Source organism: Thunnus thynnus, chromosome 12 (assembly GCF_963924715.1).
Source record: "Thunnus thynnus chromosome 12, fThuThy2.1, whole genome shotgun sequence".
NCBI classification, from domain to species: Eukaryota; Metazoa; Chordata; class Actinopteri; order Scombriformes; family Scombridae; genus Thunnus; species Thunnus thynnus.
The window spans coordinates 4,530,295-4,554,530 of record NC_089528.1 but is presented as its reverse complement, the minus strand read 5'-3'; the positions used below and the strand labels follow the sequence as shown (position 1 = coordinate 4,554,530).

The 24,236-nt window shown below is 39.2% G+C and overlaps 1 protein-coding gene across 2 annotated transcripts in view; it reads right to left on the bottom strand.

Annotated features, from left to right (window-relative positions):
• The window catches only part of tox (thymocyte selection-associated high mobility group box), a 46,757-nt gene extending 24,141 nt beyond the window's left edge, over positions 1–22,616 (bottom strand). For both annotated transcript variants that reach the window (XM_067604914.1, XM_067604915.1), the window contains exons 1-2: positions 21,959–22,616; positions 6,242–6,307 (exon numbers count right to left, since the gene is read on the bottom strand). In XM_067604914.1, the coding sequence (XP_067461015.1) occupies positions 6,242–6,307; positions 21,959–22,063 (171 nt within the window). In that variant the 5' untranslated portion in view covers positions 22,064–22,616. The remainder of the gene's footprint in view (positions 1–6,241; positions 6,308–21,958) is intronic.
• Positions 22,617–24,236: the final 1,620 nt, after the last annotated feature.

Below are 24,236 nucleotides of genomic sequence, written 5' to 3'. Positions count from 1 at the left end.
TAATATTGCTTTTACTTTTATACCACTGAAACACAGTTACAACTGAACTGAGTTGACAGAAAGAGAGAGAAATGAAGCAAGAGAGTCGGAGAGCTATTTACAGAAAGGGAGAGAGGGAGGCTGTAAATAAATTGCTTGTTCGTTCCCTCTGCAGCTAATCCCTGATAAGAAAAGGTTACATCGAGTGCTGTGCAGCTGCTATGAAGGAAGACAGACAAACACATAAAAACATCATTCACACATTAACACACTGCTACATACAGACTAATTAGTTTGAGCACTTTATGTTTTGTTTTAGTGTATGTTTTCTGCTTTTATCAAGCTGGGGAAAGTGTGGTTATCACCATGTTCTTTTCTAACACCGCCATGCTGCACATTCATTGATTTCTATTCAGTCACACCTGGTAAGTACAACAAGTAAGTAAGCACAAGTGCAACCATAATGTGTGGATGGTAACCACTGAGCAGCTCTATAAAGTCAGGCAGACACTGTATTGATTAATGGGATAGTTCAATATAGTGCGGAACGCCTATTCACATTTAGTTTTTGGAAATTCATGACCCTGGTATGGTGCTGCCTAGACACTTGAATGGAACTGAGCCATTGTTAATGTTATCAGATCCACCTGTGTTTTTCCTGCCATGACAAGTCAAAATGTCTGCTCTGAGAAAAGCCTATATCACTCTCGTATCTGTTAAATATGAAGCTGGAGCCAGCAGCTTGTTAGATTAGCTTAGCATAAAGACAGGGGGACACAGCTAGCCTAGTTCTGTCCAGGCAAGCAGCCGAGGCGCCGAGAAGTCACTACACTCAGCCAAGAAATAGTCCTGCTTGTAACTCCCTGTGTACACACATTCATGTATTCTATTCTAGCCGCATCATCAGGTCAAAAACTTAACTTGTCCGACAATTTGTTTAATGATCAAATACCTGTAATGACATCCCCCTCAGCTGTACTTTGTGTTTTAATGCTAATTAGCAAATGTTAACATGCTAACAGGCTAAACTGATGGTGAACATTACACTTGCCTAACATTAGCATGTTAGCGTTGTCATTCTAAGCATGGTAGCATGCTGAGGTTAGCATTTAGCTGAAAGCACTGCTGTGTTTAGGCACAGACTCACAGAGGCTAGCATTGGTGACTCTTAGTCTTCTTTCTTCTTGCTTTCCGTTCAAAATAGGAATTCTCTTTAATGCTACCTTTCTCTTTTTTCTTGCTTTAATACAATTTTATTGGAAAAAAGTTGCAAGTTTGGGCTGTGGGTGTAGTGTGAGTTAAGGTGCATACAAGATTAATAAATATCGTACAATGTCAGTACAGCTTAGGAGCAGTTGGTAGTTCAGTGCCTTGTTCAAATGCAACATGATTGGGCAAGGAAGTCTCATTCCCTTTTGTCACGCAATCCTTGGTTTTTAAGAGGCAAACTCTCAGTCGGGAACTTTGTCACAGTGTGTGTTAAAGATAGAAGCTTACAGTATTTTCATATTTTTACCAGAGAGCCACACTCTCTAACCATAAAGGAAAAATGATCTGTCAGAGCAGACCAAAGTTGACTTCCTGCGTGAACATGATGTATGACGTGGCTGAATGTGTGAAACTGTTTTTTCAGGCTTCTACACTACAAATCTACAGGACACAGTAAAGGTATTGTTTCATTCTGCCTTTAAAAATGGTACTTCCCCTCTCAACCCTCTCTGTCTATCTCCCTCTTTCAGCTTAATGTAGTAACATCACACTGCTGCTCCATTAACAATTCAAAAAATGACAAGGATGAGGGTCAGACTGGATTGAAATTGGTCACATTCATCACAACAACCTATGACTTTAAAGAAGCAATGGTACTTCAATAATAAAGCCATAAATTTTTATTCCACACACCACTCCCCATCTTCTTATGGCACAACACTATGAATAAAACATCAAATCATAGACTCCTATACCACACAATATTCTCTATATTGTACTCTATGAATAATGTATGTCTAGTGGTGTTTCTTATTAATATGGGCTTTTCTTGGTAGTGAGATAATTCTGTGCTAACAAACACACATCATACTCTCTAGACCAGTGGTTCCCAAACTTTTTTAGACCGTGGCGCCCCTCCAAAGGATATTTTTTGCCATGGCACCCTGAGCCACCTAACCCCTAATAAAACTTGCATAGCCTATATGTACACAGAAGCTAGTCGGTTTTAATAATGTCATATGATATTATGTTATATTATATAAATATCAAGTTAAATAATATAGGCTCATTCTCAATCACTTAGAATAAAAACCAACAGGTGCTGTGAAGACTTACAGATAAATAATTTGACTTAAAATGAACAGTTGAATACAATGAATACATGTTAATATTTTAATTTATCTTTCATTTTCTTTAATTAACATGAGCTTATATCTAAGATGAAGGCCTACGAGGAAAAACAAACAAACAAAACCCAAAAAAGGTTTGGGGCATTTCAATGGGATTTCAATGTGTGAGTGTTGATGTGAAGATAGAACAACCTGCAGGTCTGACTCCACTGACAGGAAGTCTCTCGTCTTATTTTCGATTGAGCCACATCACACTGTTATAACACAGTGAATGCGCAAGGACGGATGTGCGTCTTCCACAAGCAGCTAAAACCTGTCGAGCCGTTAGCCGAGTCATGTTTCGGTCAGTCTGCTCGGATTCAGTCGTCTCTGTGTTGAGAGCTGACATGTTTCAGCATTTCTTTGAGCTCTGTTTACCGTCTCAAATCTTTCCATCGCTGCTCTGATGCTCACTTTTTTTCTGACTGCTGATCTCCTGCAAAACTCCTGAGCCGGAAAGCTTGTTGTGTTACTAAGACAACCAACAACAGTGAGTTGTCATATCAGCTGCAACTACCTGCATATCAAAGAGTTTTTAATATGGCGATTTTGATATTTATTGCTTGTTTACTCTGCTGATTTTTTTCTGTGGTGAAACATTATTAAAAACACACGATAAATGAGCAGTGATATGATTAATCTCACAGCACCCACTTTATGAATCACTGCTCTAGAGGCTTGACTTGGCTTCTGGAAAGTACATACTGACTGCAGTTACACCCTCAGTCATATACAAACTGTTTGCTGCATAGCGCTGTCCCAGGGCTGTTGCTAAGTAATCTAATAACAGCTGATCTGTACTATGTTGGTCACCGCACTGCAGTGACATAACAGGACAGCTGTACATACACCATCACCTATCCTTTAACCTAGAACTCACTTTATGCAATGAATGCAATGTTATCTAGAGGAAATCTCCGTTCATTTATCATACATCCATTCTCTAAATGTCTTGTCCTGTTTAGCTTCTAAGGGGGCCGGAGCCTTAATCAGCACTAATTTAGGACACTGGACACTTTCAAGGAAATCTTTAATTAAAATGATCAGTGTGATTCCATTACAGAACTAAGGCTCCTTATTTTGATTACCTATTAAGTTGCTCATTATTTTCTCAATTAATCGTCTAATCACTTTGTTTGCACACTGTCAGAGAATTATTAATACATTGATTTTATATATATATTTATATAACATTTCATCACAACATCTCATTATAAATTGAATGTCTTCGGGAATTGGACTGTTGGTTGCACAATCAAAAGCTTTTTGAAGATGTCAACTTGGGAAATTGTGATGAACATTTTTCACTGTTTTATTTACCATTACAAATTGAATAATTAACTATTAAATTAAAAAAATAGATGAAGAGATGAATCGATAATAGGGCTGTCAAAATTGGCCAAAAATGGTGTTCAATTATTCCCTCTAAAAAAAAAACATAGGTTCAAACTGTTTGCATATATATTTTTGCACATCATGTCCATAAGCAGGCAAAGCAGTACAACGAGAGACAGAACTACTATTATTACTATAAAATAATGTCCTATACCGTAAAACTTCATTTAAACAATCTCTCTCTCTGTCTCTCGGTGCCGTGGTTGGTGCTAGAGAGAGAACTGAAAACACACCGTCTCTCAGAGCCAGATCAGATAAATGATTTCTCACGGATTGATGATTTTTATACAGGTTAGATAACAATCATAACTGTTCACCAAAATCAAAAGTATTTCCAAACAGAGCTTTTCAGATTGCTCAGAGTGCAAATCGCTCACTCTGCAACCAAACTGGGTTGTGAACTCTGCCGTCATTACCACATAGTTGTTGAATTATTCGCTCGTTTCATCTTGACCTACATTTCATTTTCAATCAATGGAAGTGACATTGTGTGACTCCTGTCCGTCATGCAGTGCGTTCAGTGCAGCGACCCAGGCCCACGTGAGAACTCACGAGGCAGACAGCGACAGTTTTCACAATTGAATGTCTGTTTTTTTTTTTTTAACAATTTGATTATATTATTGAATTTAGAATATAATCAACAATGAGCGAGGGTGACCATTCATCATTAAACATGTATATTCACCATAGTGTTCAGTAGCCATGCAGAGCAAAAGTTCTCCCAATTTTCTAATTTTGATAAAAATCCATTTTCAATAAGTTTTTTTAGCCATTTACAGTCACTGTAGATTTTCAATGTTGAAAAAACAGCTTACTGCTCATGTTCTACGACTTAAGCAGGAAACAATTAGTGAAATGTTCCTTTACACTTTGCTGCAGTTTCATTCAAGAGATATTCACACTGACCAGGGCTCACAGCATAATAAATGGCCAAGAATGGACACCAATTGGGCTGCAACTTTACAGTTATTTTCATTAACGATTAATCTGTCGATTATTTTCTCGATTAATGTATAACGTGTCATAACAAACAATGAAAGATTCAATCAGTGAAACAATGATATCATTTGACCCTTGATTATTGCCATTTTCCAAGGCTTTAAAAGGCAAATAACAGTGAATATATTGGAAGCATAGTATTAGTTTGAGCAAACTAATTCTATGCAAACATCCTAAATAAAGAAACTACTTTTAAAGCCAGACTTGTATTTTATTAGTAACCCCCTTGTGGCAATCCACACATAGTGCTCAATAATCCTACACAGTACTGCAGCAGTTCTCTATTTGTGTAAGAAAAGAGAAACTTAGAGATAGAAAATCATTGTAATGCTTTATGTGCCTCAGGTTGAGTGCAGGTAAGTGATATTGATTCGTGGAACAGGATTGGAGAAAAAGTTAGTTTGAGGTGACTGAAAATAAGAGTAAAGACTGAAATAGCTAACGGTGAGCTGAAAGACACAGTGGGGCATGATCAAATCATCTTAAAGAGAGCTTCAACAAAACCAGCTGTAAATTCATCTCAACATGGGCATAATGGCAGCAGTTTGGCTCCTCTCTACTGATACTTTGCGGTGCATATTGTGGTTAAATAACAGGACTGTTCATCAGAGTATTTCTTCAGAAAACCAGAAAACACAGCTGTCAAGTCCAATAATGGCTGTAATAGTAAAGTCACAGTAGATTGTTGTTTATTTAAATCTCAGAGATCAAGTTTAATGTGTCTTTATTTACAAGCTGAAAACATTTCCTGCTCCCTTCTGAAGAATCAAACTGCCACACATTATTTAATAAATATTAAATATTTTTCCTTTACACTTACTTGATGGTAACAGCAAGCAGACAGTATGAGAAATACACAAGCCAAAATTGTGTGTGTGTGTGTGTGTGTGTGTGTGTGTGGATTTGACATGCATGTGAACCAATTTAATTATTGCCAGCAAATTAAGCCACTCATTTGTGACTTTGTGCACACCTGACACATTTCACATTTACACGTTAGTGGTTACACATTTAAGGGGTGTTTCGACAAGATACAGAACATCCAGTTCAGTAGCTGAAATGGTCTAACACCTTCACACATAATTTGTTCCATTTAGAAAACAACTCGCTGCAATTAGAAATGAGGAAATAGATGAGAAACAACTTCATTTTGGGCTCACCCACTCTGTCTCACACACACACACACACACACACACACACACGTTTGCACAGCTATCCTTGTTAGAACATTACATTGACTTCCATTCATTGTGGACAGCCTAACCCAAACCCTAACCCCTAACCCCTAACTCTAGCCCTTTTTTGCCTCATTAGGACCGGGCTTTGGTCCCCATGAGGACTACTGGTCCAGACAAGGTCAGTGTTTATACCAGAAAAGGTCCCAATGAGGTAACAAAAATGCGCACGCACGCACGCATGCACACACACACACACACACACACACACACACACACACAAATGAATAAAGCAATACACACATAAACACTAACCTGATTGGTTGAAGCAAAGTCAAGGCCTGCTTCTGGCATACCCAGGAACATGGTGTCCCCTTCCAACTGGAGAGAACAAAAAAGCAAGAGCAACTATGTCAACAAACTCTAATCAAACACAGCAAACACAGAACATCAAGCAAGGAGACAATAAGTGGAGATGGAGGTGAAAGATTACTGGGCAGCAGCCAGTATGAATGATTTGTCCTCTATCAACTTGCCATCTCCTCCAGACGTTAAAAATCCAGCTAGTTGGCTGAGTGAGAAGTGGTAAAATGTCTGGGCCATGTTTCCCACAAACTGTCTTAACTGCTTTAAATGTTAGCACATTTTAAGTAACACTTAAATTGCCTTCACATTCATGCATAAATCACAGGCTGAGATCACTTTATTTAACTTTTATTTAACCAGGAAGTATTACTTTTACTGGTGAGACCTGGACGAGTTAACTGTAAAAGTTACTGTCTGCCAAATGATTGAAACCACAACCACAAATGATTAATCTAATACTCCCCCCAAAAGTTTCATGAAGAGCTAACATCTGACACCACAGAGAGAATCCACTCAGAATAAAATCACCCAGGGTCTCCACAATAAATGATTGTTAATTTCACATTGGCCTGGTGTTTTATATTGGTAACTCTGAGTCTCTTTACTCAGTCTCTTTACTCTCCTATTCTCTTTTCTCTAGAGCAGCTGTTCTCAGACCTTTTCATGCCAAGGACCCCTAAACTGACACAAACTAGATTTTTACAAGATTTACAAGATTTTTACTTTTATATGTTTTATTACAGAAAGTGTATGAAACCCATGACCAAACTAGTCATACATTCTTTCATTGTGTAACTTATGGATGGAATTATAGTGAAAATAAATGATTCCCCTTTTTGCTGGGGACCCCATAAAGGACCCCTGGGGGTCCCTGGACCCTACTTTGAGAACCAGTGCTCTAGAAGGTGCCTGTAGACATCAGCATTTAAAGTAAAGCTACAGTTTGAGATTGCGAGTTCAGTGGTGCCGAGCCTGTGAGGACTTGTTGAGAAGCTATAGGTGCCCTCAGCATATACAGTATATTATATAACGCTAACCTTTATTTAAACAGAGAGGGCCATTGAGAGCAAGCTCTCTTTTACAAGGACGCTCTGATTACATTACATACAAAAGCACACAAAAGTTACAGTATACATTAACAACAAATCATATATCAGAACAATAGACATATTAATAAAAGTACATATAAAAACAATACAAAATTACAGTATCGACAGATTATACAACAAACAAACATAAGGGACAACATCAGTTCAAAAACATGTGTATTCACACTGCTCTATGTCAGTCAAAAGGGATTTAAATTGATTAAAAGGGATTAGCTTGTCTAATTTTACAAGCTCCTGCAGATTGTTCCACTTGTTTGGAGCATAGTATTTAAAAATCAGCTTCCCAATCTCAGTACTAACATGATGATTTTCGAGGACTAAATAGTCTTGGGACCTAGTGCACTGTGACAATGATCTATAGTTATCTATATAGCATATACAGCATACATACAAGACAAGGAATGACTGATTTCTTTTGTTGTGACTGCACAAACCATCCAGGAGGTATTTATATATGTGTTATAGTACAGTACATACTGTGTCAGTATTGCATTTGTATGCAGCATTAAACTGTGATACAGCTCGTTTTTCTGCCTTTTACTTCCTTATTTCCCTCCCTTAGCTCGTCTACACTTCCTGCTACTGTGGGGCGCTTTCTCTCTTCCTTCCTCCATTAGCTTGTATTTATCCTACACAACAGAACAAAGGTTTTTATGTCACTGTCTGTTATACTGTATGTGACCACAGGACAGCTGCTTATATCACCATATCACATATTCACTGTAAGTGACTACTGCTGCTGCTGATATGATGAAGCTTCTTTTGTTTTCTCTGTTTATATTATAAACAGTCAATTTAGTCAATCATTATCTTTTTGATTTTGGGGGGGGGGTTCTTCTTCCAAATGAAGACTCCACTTGAAGGCAATGTATTGCTGAGTTTCCCTTCCCCCGAAAACATACTGAACCACATGTACTGTGGCTGGTCAGTGTGTATATTTTCACATTAAATTTTCCAGCCACATTACTTCTGCATATTACTCTCTGTCATCAATGTCTGCTTTCGACAGAATGACAAAGCATGTAAGCAGAAAGTAAAGGGGACATGGCTTTTTTTAAGTAAAAATGCAGACGCATGGTTAAATGTTCTACATCCTAAATATGAAGTGGAGTACTTTGATACACACTGCAGTTCAGATAAAGTGAACACAGATCACATGTTCATTCAGACCCATATTTACTGAAAACACCTTTCATGGCAGACGTCTTTCACCATAAAAACTGTCATATTAAGGACTGCAAAATATTTTCATTTGATTTCTCAAATTATTTAGTTAATCATCAATCAAGCATTACTGAAATTACAGGTATTGAATACTGCCACCGGCATCAACAGCTTCAAATCAAAAACAAAAGTATCAGCTTCAATGCTCAGTACTAGTCAAACTTTACCAAACAAAGACTAATCCATAAACCCTGCTCTACCATGTTCAAATCATTCATGATATCCTGGATACATAATTATTGTCTTGGTTGTCAAACAGACACGTAGAAAAACGTTTGAACAGGTGGGCAGAAGTAAAGCACAGGCTCATGTACACATGCACACAGCCCTTCACTCTCTCACACACACACACACACACACACACACAGGTGTAACTGCCCTATCCATTCGCCAGCTGTTGGGTATTATGCAAATGAGGTGTAGGTTTACAGAGTCAACAGAAAGCCAAAACAGTGTTGTGATGGGCACACACACACACACACACACACACACACACACACACATATCAGACCATGGTCACTTTTGGAGACATTACATAGATTTACATTCATTTTCTGGAGACCTACCCTAACTCTAACCATAGCCACTACTTGCCTAACTCTTAACCACTGACCCAAAAATCTTTGTCCCCAATTGGAAAAGCTGTCCCCAATTAAATGCTCTTTAGTCTGAAATTTGTCCCCGAAAGTAGCCTATGACAGACACACACTCACACACACACACACTGTCTGTTGGCTCTCTGGAATTAACAGTGAATTTTTAATGCTTTACAGGTATCCAAAAATAACAACAACGACAGGAATGGGGAGGAGATGGATGAAATGGATCTGTCTGTCTCGACTGTCAGTCTGATCTTCATTCTTCCTCTCTGAGAGAAAAACGCTGTTTTTCAGACAAAACAGAGGAGAGGAAGAGAAGAGCAGACATACTGACCTCACGGTCAAATTAGCTTTCTCCATTTACCTTTGACAAGGCCTGATATTCCACATGCATCACACAGACACAGTCATGCATGAAAAAACACAATCTGACAAATAAAGACACACAATGAGCTTATATAGCATAAAATCCAATGATATACAGTCAACTAAGGGTTTATTCATAACAATACAATACATGCTAATAATAATAATAGAGCTGCAATGATAAAACTTAATCATTCCAACCATTTTTCAAGCAAAATGACCAAACATTTGTTGGTATACACCCTAAAAAACCTGTTTATAATGTTGCCCTGCATTACCATTGTACACCTTATTACAACTCATCCTGAACAAAAGCTGCTACCACGTCTTCATGATTCCTGACACCGTCTGATCATCAGCCGATAGAGATACATTGTGGCTTCTGTACGTGACGTCCTTACACCACCACAACAAAGTAGAGCACAGCCAGTTCATTAAACAGAGACAAATGCTGATCTGATGACATTTACTAGAATGTAAGAACAAGAAAACAGCAAATCTGGAACCATCTAATGTTTGGCATTGGCTTCAACAGCCACTTGAACAATTACTCAATTATGATAGTTGCAGATTAACTTTCTCTCACTTGAATAATTGATTAATCGACTGATCGTTGCAGCTCTACACCTGCCCCTACCTTTAAACCATCTTACCCAGTCTTACTCTGATAGCTGATGTTGATGCCAGTGATTTTACACAAAGACCCCACACTAGGAAGTAGTAACACTTAAGTACTTTAGTAGCAAATATACTGACAAATGTCACCCTAAACCGAACCAGGCAAAATACAAACTAGTCATTTGTAGATGTTTAACTAAGTGGCTAATGCATTCCTGCTATTAAAAGCACAAATACAGCTCTCAAGCTACAGAGAGTACTATCAAAAGAGAGGAGCTGAGAAGGAAAAAAAAAAGCCAGCGAGGGAAAAAAAATTGTGTTGATTTCTTTTCAGCAGACGCTCAGAGTGAGAGGCAGAGTGGAGCCTATTACGCTCTTCGTCAGCTATGGGAGGGACAGTCAGACGCAGACAGAGAGTCTATGGAGCTCAGTGGCTGTCTGTGACTTTAGCTTAGTTTAGCCCTGGTCGCTCAACACGTGACAGTTGTGTTTCCGTGCTCATACGGTACATTAGTGAAATAACAGTGGGTGGAAGAGAGATTAGCTCACTAATTAATCATTTCTGTCTTTCTACTTACTGTCACTGAAGTATAAATGCAGGGAATGTGTGACAGGTGCGTCAGGACATACATGTCAAGAGTGCCGTGCAACCTAGCAAGAATTAAGATAAAGTGGTGCTTCACCGGATGCTGACAATGACGCAGGCTATGTTATAAGCACTGGTTTACTCATTAATAATAACTATGACAAATCTGACAATCTATTAATCATTGAAGTCATTTTGAAAGAAAAAAGTCAGAAATCCACTGGCTCCAACTTCTTAAAATGTTGATATTTGCTGGTTTTCTTCTCTGATAGTAAACTGAATGTATTTGGACTGTTGGTTGGAGACAAAACAAGCAAAACAAGCAATTTAATTAATTCAATTTGGGTTTCAGGAAATTGTGATGGACTTTTTTTAAACTATTTTCTGGCAGTTTATACATCAAATCCAAATGATTAACTGCTTGATGAAGAAAATAATTGTTACTTGCAGCCTTAATCAGAAACAAATAATCATAAATGACAGTACTGTCAGATAGTCATTGACTTTTCTGTGAAAAGTGAGGACTCTAGTGCATGTTTCATTAGTTCGGTCCATTTATTTAAATTTTAATAGGATGATTGCTCCAGCAAACATCTAATAATGAAGCACAACACTGTGAAAAAATTATTTTCCATCATAGAGATATAAGATCATCGAAGCCACAGCCAGGGTAGGCAGGACTGGTGACGTTTAAATTTATTTTCCATTTAAAGGATAAATCACGGTTCAATAGGTCACAGCTAAGGAGGCACCTTTGCCTCACTGTGAGCAAGGAAAAACCCCGTCATCAGCATGCTGCTGTCGTTATGGGAAAGGGTGTTATTTTGGGGTTTTTTTGTCTTTCACTTTAAATGTACCGATAAAAATTTAATAACGTGGAAAATACATACTTTTATATTTAATTATGTTTTCAGGTATGACTGTTATATAAAATCATGATTCAGGATATTGCCGCTTCTCAAAATGAGTAGTTTTTAAGTGTGTGTGTGTGCGTGTAGCTCAAACCTTACAATGAGAGAACTAAAAAGGATGGCAAGGTTTGTAGTCAAACCAAATTACCCTCTTTCTCCCCCCCCCCCACCCCTCCCCTCATGCCTCTGTCTCTCACTCTCTCATTTCTGCTGCTCCTTCTCTTCCTTATTTGTGTGTGTGTGTGTGTGTGTGGGTGTGTGCGTGCGTGCGTGCGTATATGTGTGTGTTTGTGTGGGTAAAGCAAAGGTTTGAATAACAAGCAGCCAGCTAAGTGGGTCAGGGTCGGAGGAAGGGGGGAGAAAGGGGGAAGAGAGACTATTAGGATGACAGACAAGGACAAAGGAAAAGAGGGAAATACAGTGTATCAAGGAAAAGGGGTCCAGAGTGAGGAAGAGAAAGAAGGAGAGGTTTGGAGAAATGAAACGTATACAGTGGATAAGAGGATGGAGAACAGGGTAAAGGGGGAGTCAATGTGAAAGGGAGTGATACAGAGTGAGGAAGGAGGTAAAAACACAGAGATGTAAAGTGGAGGAACATGCTTTCACTCCGTTTTCTTCAGGCCTGAATTTCAGCTGATATCCTGTTCAACTAAATTGGAAGTATTCATATCGAAACATTTTATGACAAAAAGCAATGTGATTCAATTTGAAACTCTTTTTTATTATGTGAAAAAAACCTGCCAGTGAAGCGTGATTTAAAGAAATTAGATTTAAAAGCATTAAATGTTCAATCTGATTAAACTTGAACTTATTCAGAATACAGCGTACTTACAGCTTACAGTTACAAAAACAAATAAATGTACTGTAATAAAAGTTCTGTAGTCAACAAGCCTGCCAGCATAATGTTTGCGGTGTTGGGTCTGACTTCCTCTTCAGATAAAACCGATGTCAGAGATGGACAGACACTCTGTTATACAGCCTGAGAGCATTTTTAACACTCAAGAGTTTGGCTGAGTTTATTTGGCTGGACTTCAGTTCACTCTGAATTGCAGCAGGAGATGTAAATCAACTTTGTACAATGAGAGAGAGATGGACAAAACAGAGAAAGACTTCACACAGCTGTGATAGGTCAGCTTGGCGATTGTTTACCCGTCTTATCACTATCGCCATGACAACAATATAAACTGAGTTTTACTGACTAAACTGTATTCACCCTGACTGTAAATCTAGATAGCGTGTGTAGGCGTAGGATATCACTTTTGTGTTTATTTCTTACTTTGTATGCAGAGGGAAATTTTACATTTCTTGAAACAGCTGTTCAGCATAAGTATGTGTGTGTGTGATAAATGTTTCCCCATTATGCTTCCAGTAAAGAAAGACAGGATCTTCATTCAAATTTTTGTCTACTATGACTGATCAAATCATAAAATCTGAATGAATCTTTAGACTTTCTGACATATTTCCTGTGATGAGGATCAGTAAAAACTGTATTTTGATGACTTTATGCTTATTCCACATTCAAATTCCTGTGAAATTGTTTTTACACCAGTACCACACTGATGTCTTCTAATTTACTGTTACTAAAAATCTGTTATTTCTGTAGCAGCCCTAAACATGTGTGCTAATTTAACAACAAAAGTCCAAGAAATCAACACGATCAAATGAAGTGTCATTAGTGGCTCAGAGGACTGAAGCTTCTGCATTCATTTACAAATTTGTTATTGTTGGATATATTTCCTGCCCATCAAGCTTAACTAGAAAAAAATCTCAAAGTTAGTTTAGACTGTATAGCTTAACTCACTCCTCTCACACAATTACTCATAACGTACAGTACTGTTGATGAAGTGATAATCATCAAAGTGATGACTGTTGCCTCATGCAAGAACCACTCATGCAAACAGATTCATTGTACGAGTGATTTAAGAAAACGTAAAGCACGACTGAAAATTGCAAATATTCTGAACCTATCGTCATGTACATAGAGTCTGCTGTTCTTCACAAAGGGAAAACACTCGTTTGACTTGAGAATTATATCTTATGAATGAATCTGTCAAAATATGATACTGAAATCATCAAAAATGAAAAACATATGACTAAAACTAATTTAAATTCTGTTCACTGTATCATACCTTTAACAAAGTGTATTTATTTTATTTTATTTCTTCTTTTGTTGCCATTTTTTGGCATGAAGACTTATACAGTTCAAATTCTCTCACTATAACTGTAGCATCTGGGTCTTTATCCAGGATCATCCTCCATTACAACACCTGACAGATCACTTGTTGTATAAGATTCTCTCATTCATCTCCATGAACGTCACATCCTCCTCACGGCTTTGCTGACAAAGATGTTTTTTAGTTTTTAACTTCACATCAAACTATTCCCTCTCTGTTTCTGTCACAGTGCAGCTCTGATAGCACATGGTTAGTGTTTCACGACATTGCACCATTATCAATTTATTATCAATCATTTTCTCAATAAATCATTTTGTTGATAAAATGTCAGAAAATAGTAAAAACTATGTTGTTTTTATGATATAATATAATTTCTTAGAGCTCATGATTCCATCTTTTTGATGTTGTTAGAGAGGTTGAAAGAAGAATGTGAAGATGTTCTTGCATGAGGCCCGCTGTCTTTCTTAACAGGATATGAGAGCAGTTACCGTTTGTGCTGAACAGAGGAGGAAGAAAAATCACAGATAAGCAGAAAACTTTCTTTGAAGTCAAAGATAGTTATGGTGCCAGAAGGAGACCGGGTCAAAACAGACACGAGTTTACACATTTCAAATGTGACAAATTTATTTCAATCTACTCGCAGCAATTAGCACGACACTACAACAGTTTTGATTGTATGATCTTGAACAAAAGGCGAGTGCTTAAGAAAAATGGACTGCAACAACTCCTGAACAGGAACTGATCCAATCTCTTCCACCACAAGTTAATTGATCCAAGTCATTGTCACTAATACAGTACACACACACACACACACACACACACACACACACACACACACACACAGAACAATGCGGCAATGATTGCAGTATGTGATTTGATTGCAATATGTTTGTTTTGGAAATGAAATTCTGATAATTAGTCTCTTCTGGCAACGCTCTATCTCCGCCCATCTGTTCCATTTGGCATCCCTCCACCAACCAGGAGTCCCTCATCGCTCCATCCCCGTGATTCAACCAACTGAAACGCTTTCAGCCACACCGGTACACAAGCAACAGTGCCGAGAGTCGCCCAATCATCAGCGAGTGTCAGGGGAGGGGGGAGGGTGGTGGGGGGGGGGTTCCTGGCGAGATGTTCTGTAGTGGGAATGACAGCCAATGTGGACAGGCGGACAGACAGATTGACTGCTTGTGTTCTGATAGATAATTAGATGAGATGCCGACACTTTGGCCGGAGACAATGAGAGAACGTGTTACAGAAAAAGACTGCGGGGGAGGGGCCACAGAATAAGATAAGATCACCGCAGCTGTACATCTTTTTAAATAGCTGAGACTGTTTGTATTCTTGTGTTGGTGTCACTGCATCTGATTCTGTCTACTGTGTGTCTTTATAACAAAGAACAATTATTTTTTGGCTTCTTACCGCTAGATGCATGACATTCCATTTTAAATTTACTGACAAAACTTTTCTTATTATTTTTTGTAATCCTGAGAGACAAAAAAATGGTCATATTGCCGTGGGAGTTTAGTGCAGAGTGTGTTAGTTTTCATAGTAGAGTGGATTATCTTGTTTATTTAATGGCTACTTGCCAACACTCACAATACACAGTGAGTTCATACAGCCAGCTCATGTGGAGCAATTTATTATTACATGAACAAAGAATATGTGCCCCACAGGTACACACCATAGACACTGTATAAAGATGGATGACATGACAGCTCATCAAAAGTGAAGCCAAACTATCTCGATCGCCCCCTGGTGGCTGGCTGCAGCATTGGTCATAAATCCCGCCCCCTCCATGTTAGCGGATGGGACGTGAGCCAAACTAAAAAATCAAAGTACACGTCAAAATTTTTTTTCCCAAAGATGGTTTATGTCATTTTAGGTAGTACTTATCATGCTGATGTTTGTTCAAGTCTTCATTTTTCTGATAAGTTTGTTTTAATTAGTTATTTGATGATATTAAAAGGGGGTATGACATCATGATTGACAGCTGTGATTGACCGCTGCCCTAAAACGGCGTCAGATGCAGCAGACGAGCTGGGTGACCGCAGCAGTGTCTGATGTCTGATGTATGTTTTAATACGTGATTCACTACCAGTTGTAGCTGCTAGTTACTGTCTGGTTTTGGCCGGTTTACCTCTATCACAGCTCCTGGGTTCACTCGTCAAGTTGAGGGGGCGTGTCCTACAGGCTGTCATCCTGCCGCCTGACTCAACTATGCAGACTCTGGTTGAAAATGCCGTCACACAAGCAAGATGGCAGCTGCTGAAAATGCAGTATTTTGGCTCTTGCCCTTTTGGCTTCAGTATTTTTGCATAGCGGTAGGACGGGGGGACCTGTCATCCATCTTTATATATAGTCTATGATATACACTAACCCAACACTGAAGGATAGGTGTGATGATAATCTGTAATGTAAACTGTCCTCCAAGGTGACTTAGAATCAGAGCCTATAGGTGGATGTTGGGGTGGAGGCGGGGCTTGTGAAATGCTATATGAGCAGCAGCAGCTTGTTTGTGGAGCAGTGTAGCAGAGTAAAGGAATGACAGAGCATTGACAAGTTAAACAGGCTGCATTTTTGCAAAGGGTGCATTGGACATTAAGTAGAGCTGTGTGAGTGGAGCAGCACATCTCAAGTTGTCTGCCTGAACTATATGTTGTGTGAAAGGGATCAGTCACATAAGAATTATCATCCAACTCCTCAGTTCCCTTCAGCTCTGCAGAGCATTTTTAGTGTATTTCAGCACGTTTTGTTTCACAGCTCAAAATTGGAATAAGCATTAATTTACTACCTGCAGGTTAAGCCTTAAGGTTAATAGCAGCTAAACCTAGCATTCTTTCAGCTATGAGCGCTGACTTAAAATAGATGTCCCCATCCAAAGTTAACCACGGGTCTATTCTGAGTGGGTCGTAAGCATGTGGGTCAACTTTACTTAAAACAGCGTTACTTTGGGGGGCCCTAGTTGCCTTCAAGTTAAGACACATACCACAAAGCTGCAAAGTCTGCGGTTCGATTCCAGACGCGGACCTCTGTCGCATGTCATACCCCTCTCTCTACTCGTTTCCTGTCTTTCTGAACTTTCGGTTGTGACATAAAGGTTAGGTTAGCAAATTTTACTTTGATGCGTGAGTTTCTGGAAGCACCATTTCACGCTTCCTTGTGAGCGGTGGTGCTATAATATGCAACTTTACAGTAAGAGTAGTTTTACTGGGTGGTGTGTAGGGTGGTCTGTAACATTTGTGGCTGAGACCAGTTGGGAACCGCAGATTTAAAACAATGATAAGAGCGTTACACGTCATACCTGCTGTAGATAACACTATGATTGCATGATTTAAGAGCTCCGTGATTTCAGATCATCTGACTCACAGCATTATAGCCCCTTCTGCTCTTAATTACTTTACTCATTCTGCCCTTTATTTGATATTGCTCACTGTTTTGTCTTTCCTCTTTCACTCTTTCTTCTGTGCTTTATCAAATCTCATCCCTTCTCCTAACTACATAGATTTTCCTGCTGCTCTCTTTCATTCTATATTCTCCTGGTTTTTTTCTCAGCCCTACTTCTCTCCTCTCTCTTCCTCTCTATTTGCTTTAGAAATACCTCGCCCAGCTTTCACAATCATCATGTTTACATTAGGCCCTCTCTCTCTCTCTGTCCCTCTTGCACCCTTCCCTTCCTCTCTTGCTCTCTCTCTGATTCGTCCCATCTCTGTCCCGCTCTCTAGATCTTTCCCCTTCTTCCACGATGCCGAAACTTTAATTTAATAGTATTGTATTTAAACTGTTCGACCACAAATGTGTGTTTCAATTATTTAACGTCTGCATGAAATTAATTGCCTCTGTTCACATTTGTAGAGACTCGTTACAAGCTCCATCATCCAATCAGAGCCCAGCGTGGCTCACTCACTTCTGTTCATCCATCCGTCCCTGCAGCCCTCCATGTGACTAATCAGTGCTCAAGCATCACCAACAGTGACACTGAGTTGGCTGCTGGCCACAGAGAGAGACAACTAGTCTGACACTTTTATTTCCATTTGCTCTGTTCACAACCAAAGTAAAAAAAAAAAAAAAAAAAAAGATGAGATCCACAGAGGAAGCAAATCTGTCCTCCTGCACGTATTGTTATAGCAATAAAAATATGCACTGCCATCTGTCCTTCAGGGTGCAATCCAGCTGATGTCAAACAAGACACTATGTTTCTGAAGGTATTAAGACAAGGAATGCAGTTTTGAAAATGTAATAAATCTTGAAAGACCACTAAGTGAACTTGTGTTTTGAATAATCAACAGCCATTTGTATATACTGCTATTTTATTCAACAAAGCCTGATATAATGGCCACCATGTTTACCATCACATTTTGACTGAATGTAGGCTTTACTGGCTTTCATATCACGTCTTCTTCAGCTGGACTAATAGACTCTTGGCCATATCCCTTAATCAAATGTAACCTAAAGTATGTGATCAGCAGAGCATATTGTTGTACACAGCCTGGAAGTTTGCTCTACATGAGTCAGTCAGGAAGCTTCAGCTCAGACCCTCACAAAAAAAGAAGAGATTAAAAAAAACAACTTTGGGGCCAGCAAGAGCAACAAGGTTGATTATCAGTGTTGTCTTTTTAAGATGAAATGTTCTGAGTGATGCCAAAAGTTCCCTTTTTTCTGTTAGACATGTAACAATTTGGTGCCTGTCTAAACTATCATATATATACATATTTTGAAGGCTGAGAGAAAAGTACTTTTGGATTGAAAATCCATTGCAAAACAATTAGGGTTCCTTTAAATTCAGTGTATATATTATGGTAATTATTATCAGACTTCTGGGGAGGAAGGAAGCTAAATTAACTATTTTCTGAACATCAATTTATTTGGGTTATATTGGCTGTTATAATCACCAGTTTAAAGTAATAGCTTACCCACTGTGTCACTCACCCCAGAAATCCTCAAAAACCTATTCCAATTTGACAAAGAACAGATTTATATCTTCTGTACACACAACTACAGACAAAATGTTATAACAGCACGTCTCCCTTTCATGAAGGTTCTTTCAGACACAGAACAATCGCTAGAAATCAAAAGTAAAGCACAAAGTATAATACCAATGCCAACAAAGAAGTACAGCCTATCTCAGTGTGTGTAAAGAAAGCATGAAGACTGATTTGCAGCTAAAACAAGGTAACACTGCACTAGTTTTGAGGGTTGGACTACTGATTTCACATTCAAACTCCACCACTGACAAACTAATGCATGTGGTAGTTATCATGGTTATTAATATGCATATTATTAAGTGTAATGTTGCCTTTTCAGAGATAATTGTACAGAGAATGTTGTCTATTCAATTAAAATGGAAAATCTAGACCAGCACTGGTGTTACAGCTTTACATTAACACATCTGTAGGACACGCCTTTCTCTCTCTCTGTTCTTCTTACACAGCCTCTCTCTGCTCTGTTCTTCTCTTTTTTCATTCCTCTCATTTTGTTTCTTCTCTGCTTCCTACTTTCCTCTCCTACTTCCTGTCTCTCTGCCTCTTTCCTCTGCTGTGCTTTTCCTGTCTCTCTCTCTCTCTCTCTCTCCCCCCTCTATATTCTCTCTCTCTCGCTCTCTGTTCCCCCCACACAGTAATATGATCTCGTCTATCAGGCCGACACAGCCATGAATCAAAACACACACACACACACAGAAATATAGTACAAACCTTAGTGGCCCCACCCCCACTACACTCTCTCTCTCTCTCTCTCTCTCTCTCTCTCTCTCTCTCATCTACAACATCCCTACCCCCAACAACCCTCTCTCTCTCTCTCTCTCTCTGTTCAGTCCCTACCCCCAACCACACAGCTCTCTCTCTCTCTCTCTCTCTCTCCCTCTCTCTCCCTCTCTCTCTCACTCTCTCTCTCTCTCGGCATCCACAGCCTCTATCTTCTATCTCTCCCTCTTTCTGAAACAAACACTCACTGACAACAATACAGCGCATTGCTGTATGACTCTGTATGCGGAGCATTTCTACACATGATTTTACATTACCTAAATCTACCTAAAAGCAGCAGTTCAGCCTGCAGTGCAGTGAGTTCAGTCACTAAACATGTCAAATTTTAACGAGGGTTATACAGAACACAGTAAATAACTATAATCTAGCTAATAAAACATTAATGTGATACTCGGTTCATGCCCAATCAGCATGTCTTGAGGTCAGAGGTCACAGCCAGCTACAGAACAGTTGCTGTGTCCCAATCAAAAAACGACTTACTAATTGTATTCAATATGTGCTATACAAATATCATATGTACCTTATTTTGTACTTAGTTTATAAGAAATCAACATACATGCACCATCAGACAGATGATGAATGACCAATTTAACACACAGACAGCAAAATGTTTTTACAAAGATGTATTTTTCTTTCTTGTGCTGTCTCTTGATGGTTTATTGTGGTTTTTGCAGCAATAAGTAGTCTATATTTCCTTTGTGCATTGCATTGTGGGACTGAGACTTTTAGACTTGTCTTTACTCCACAAAGACCCCCTCGAAGTGTATGGACATATTAGTTACATATGTAAGAAACCTGTGTGGTTCAAGAGCACACTCCAAAAACCCAATATGTGAACACACTACATAGTGAAACTGGCTTAAAATGAGTGTGTGGACTGGTAGAAGAGCAGACTTGCAAATAGTGGGGGTACTTTGGCGGATGCTTGCGTGCAGCTTCTGGTAAAACAAAGTTTCTGTAACCAGAACACCACAATGTTGTAGCTGAGCTAGGATTCCAGCAAAGACAGAGTTCAGGCAGTCACTGTATATTTGTATAAGCCTTAAAGACAACAGTGAAACACACCTACACTACTGCTCAGTTTGGATCTAAATACTAAAATGATGCTCGTGATAAGTTTATTTCATGGATGTTACATGATGCTATTCTGGTTTCCCTCCCTGCTCTCGTATAATTGTGACACAGACTATTCTGACTATTTTCCTCTGTACGCTTTGGCAATACACATATATTCATTCATCATGGTAACAAAGCCAATTGAAGTTGAATTGAAAATAGAATTCACAGTGAGACAGAGGAGTCCACAGCAACTTGCCACAGTTTGGCAGGAGAAACTAGTAATATGGTTATCAAATTACAATACAATACAATAGTGCACTTTAACATTGTTTTAAAATGAGAATATAGTATTTTATATTAATGTACATTACTTAATTGTTTTTTATGTATCTTACATGCAGTAAAACACTGTAAAAAAAATTTTTTTTTCAATTTTCTGCCAAATGACAAAATGAACGTGTTCCATTTCACTATGTTAAGACTGATGAGAGGTTAATAATCTGTTGTTAACTCTACTAGCTGCACTCATCAGCTGCACCTAATTAAATAATTAAGCAATTCATCACTGTCAAATGAGCAGTGTGTCTGTGTGTGTGTTTCAGTTCCCAGACACCTTGATAGATAGAGGGATGTATAGACAGTCCAATATTGATTAAATATAATCTTATGCCCAGAGGATTCATCCTAAGTGTCTTACAGCAAGATGCTGGATCCCTACCAGGTCTAGGTCCCTATTCTGACCCTGACCTTTGACCTTGCTCAGGAGGAAGAAAGACAACAGAGCTTCCAAGACACCAATTAAGTATCACAAAATAGAAATGATAGGCATTAGTGTGAATTCTGGTGAATATAAACTATTTGAAGCATGTATGTATGTATGTATGTATGTATGTATGTACCTCTCATTTTTACTTGCCATGTTTCACCTAAACTGTAACTCGTCTGTTAATGACGTGGTGTAAGTTTAGTCTTAATTACCTTTCAGTTACCAGTGGTGAAGTTTTAACAAACTCGGAATAAAATTACTGTCTGTCTATCATCGAAAGACATGAGACACAGCGGAATGTAGTTACCTTCAATGGATGCGTTAATTAACTGGAGCCTAATAAAGCAATTAATTACCACTTAATTGGCAGGGTAAGAAAGATGAATACACAGAGAGGGGAGACAGTTGAAAAGGAGGGGAACACAAAGGTGACTTTCATCTCCACACAATGGGAAACAGAAGAAGCCCATGAAGGTTCTTTCTTTCCTTCCTTACCTTGTTAGTCCCAAAGGCCGGGTCGGGGTAGGAGAGCTGCCCCAGCCTGGTGTGGTCTGACGCGGCCAGAGACTGAGGAGGCGGCGGGTAAACTGTTACATCCATGGCTGAAAATACATCCACTTCTCCCCGCTGCCCTGCTTCTCTGTTTTCTGTCTTGTATTTACTCTGTGGATGTCAGGCGCCACTGAGATAACCTCACTATCGTTTTTACAAAGTTGGAAGGTCTTTTTTTTGTGACCACACGGGGAAGCGTCCACGGTCAAATATAGCTTTTTTACGGAAACAAAATGCAGGTTTCAAGCAGAAAAGTCGACGAAATAAGCCTAAACCGAGCTAACAGAGTCACTGAAGTTTAGGTTGATGCTCTCCTCTAACTTACACACCGGCTTTCATGCTCCAGTAACTGCTGCTGTGAGGAGCAAACTTCCCGGTAGACGCACTTCTATGATACCTGGCGATAAAAAAACAAATGTTTAAAGGCAGTGCAGGGTTTTAAAAAACGTCGTCTTCCCTCCTTTTAACGCTGTATGTTTCTTCTGCCGGTATGCTGCTCGGACAGGGGACGATGCACCCTGTCTGTCCCTGGTTGGGACTGTTTCAATCCGCCGCTGCTGCTGCTGCTGCTGCTGCCGCGCGTGTGCTCGGTGCTGCGGTGCCTCGCGGACCAGTCATACAAAGAGCTCCTTTATTAATGTCGCGAGAGTTAGCCACAACCAGCCCGGAAATTGTTTTTCTGACAAAATAAAAGCGCAGATTCTGTCAGGAGGAAAACAAGCGTTTTGAAAAGACAAAGCAGACACACCTTATTCACGCCATTCACGGAACCATTACATTAAACATAATCACAAACTGTAGCGGTGTGTTGTTTGAAACTGTTGCAGAACCCTCTTCAGGAAGTGATCTAATTTTGAGAGTAACCGACACGACATGATCAAATGTATTTTAGCTTGACAAGGAGGATCCGGTGAGGTGAATGGTTGAATGTGCTCCATCTAGAGGGGGCGAGAGTTTCAAAGGGTCCAGTCAGGTGTGTCTGTATCCTATTTGTGTGAATAAATGGGTGTTTCAATTATATACTTGTTTAAATGACTCTTTGTTGTTTCTATTTTAGACCATACATTGTGAAAACTATTGTAATGTTCCCAGCTTTCTGTCTTTAAGTTTGGTTGTTCATGTATAAATTCATTATTAGAAAATACCTACGGGATGTTTTGCATGTATATTTGTCTGTTTGTTTGTTTGTTTGTTTATTTATGGTTTTGACCATTCTTTCTATGTTGTATGGGTGGCATTTTTGTTTTTCATCTCCTCAGTTGTGAAATGGATGCTGTGTGTATTAGACTATGAATCTACAGTCAACATTCAATGGTTACATTGACAGCAAAATTTAATTATTTTTGTTATTGTTGTTCATTGTGGATGTGACCACTGTCCATGGTGCTAATCCTGCTTAGCTCCAGCTCCCCAGACCTCCAGGGGCCCTAAAAACCAAGGTTTACTGCATGTCAGTTAGTCTTCAGTAAATTGAATTCTTGCAGGAATGTTAGGGAGTTTGCCAACAGTAAAGTAGAATATCAACAAAAGTGGGTCCAGCATTTATTGCTCAGTTGTGGCCCCGTCTTGTAGAGGGTCTAGACCTCAATCATTATAGTTCATATTGTGCTGACATGGCCCTTATTCCTATATAAAGTTATGTTGGTAAAAACAACCACAATCACTATACTTGATGGGATGTTGGAGGTGACAGGGTACATACATATACATGGACACCTGGAACAGCAAGTTTGTCCCTCAGGGCCCTCTAACAGGTTAATCCAGCCAGGGCTCATACTATTCTGTATTTCAGTTTGACATCTCAGCATCTTTTCCATTCCTGCACTTCTAGTTTCTGCACCTGATTCTGATTTTTTTTCTCCACCAACAGCCTTGTTTCTCCCCCTCCGTAGATTGTTGAACCACATCTTCCTGCCCCACAGAGATATTCTGAGAATCCGGAAACCTATTGGCAGTTCCTTATGCAATGCAAGCTGCCAATTGATTTTCAGCCCAACAGATTTGTTGACAAGAAAGCCAAACTTACCTCTCTTCTTTGCTCATTCTTATTCTCTCCCAGACAGAGCTTTTAAGAGCTTAAGGCAGCACCAGGCACTGAAGAGGCTGCTAAAGACCAATCTGTCCATCAAACTGGAGAACCACGCTGCTGTGTACATTTCTTGGGTACATTCTTAGCATTAAGATGGACAAGCAAGCAAGCTCTATGTGGTAGTGGAATTAA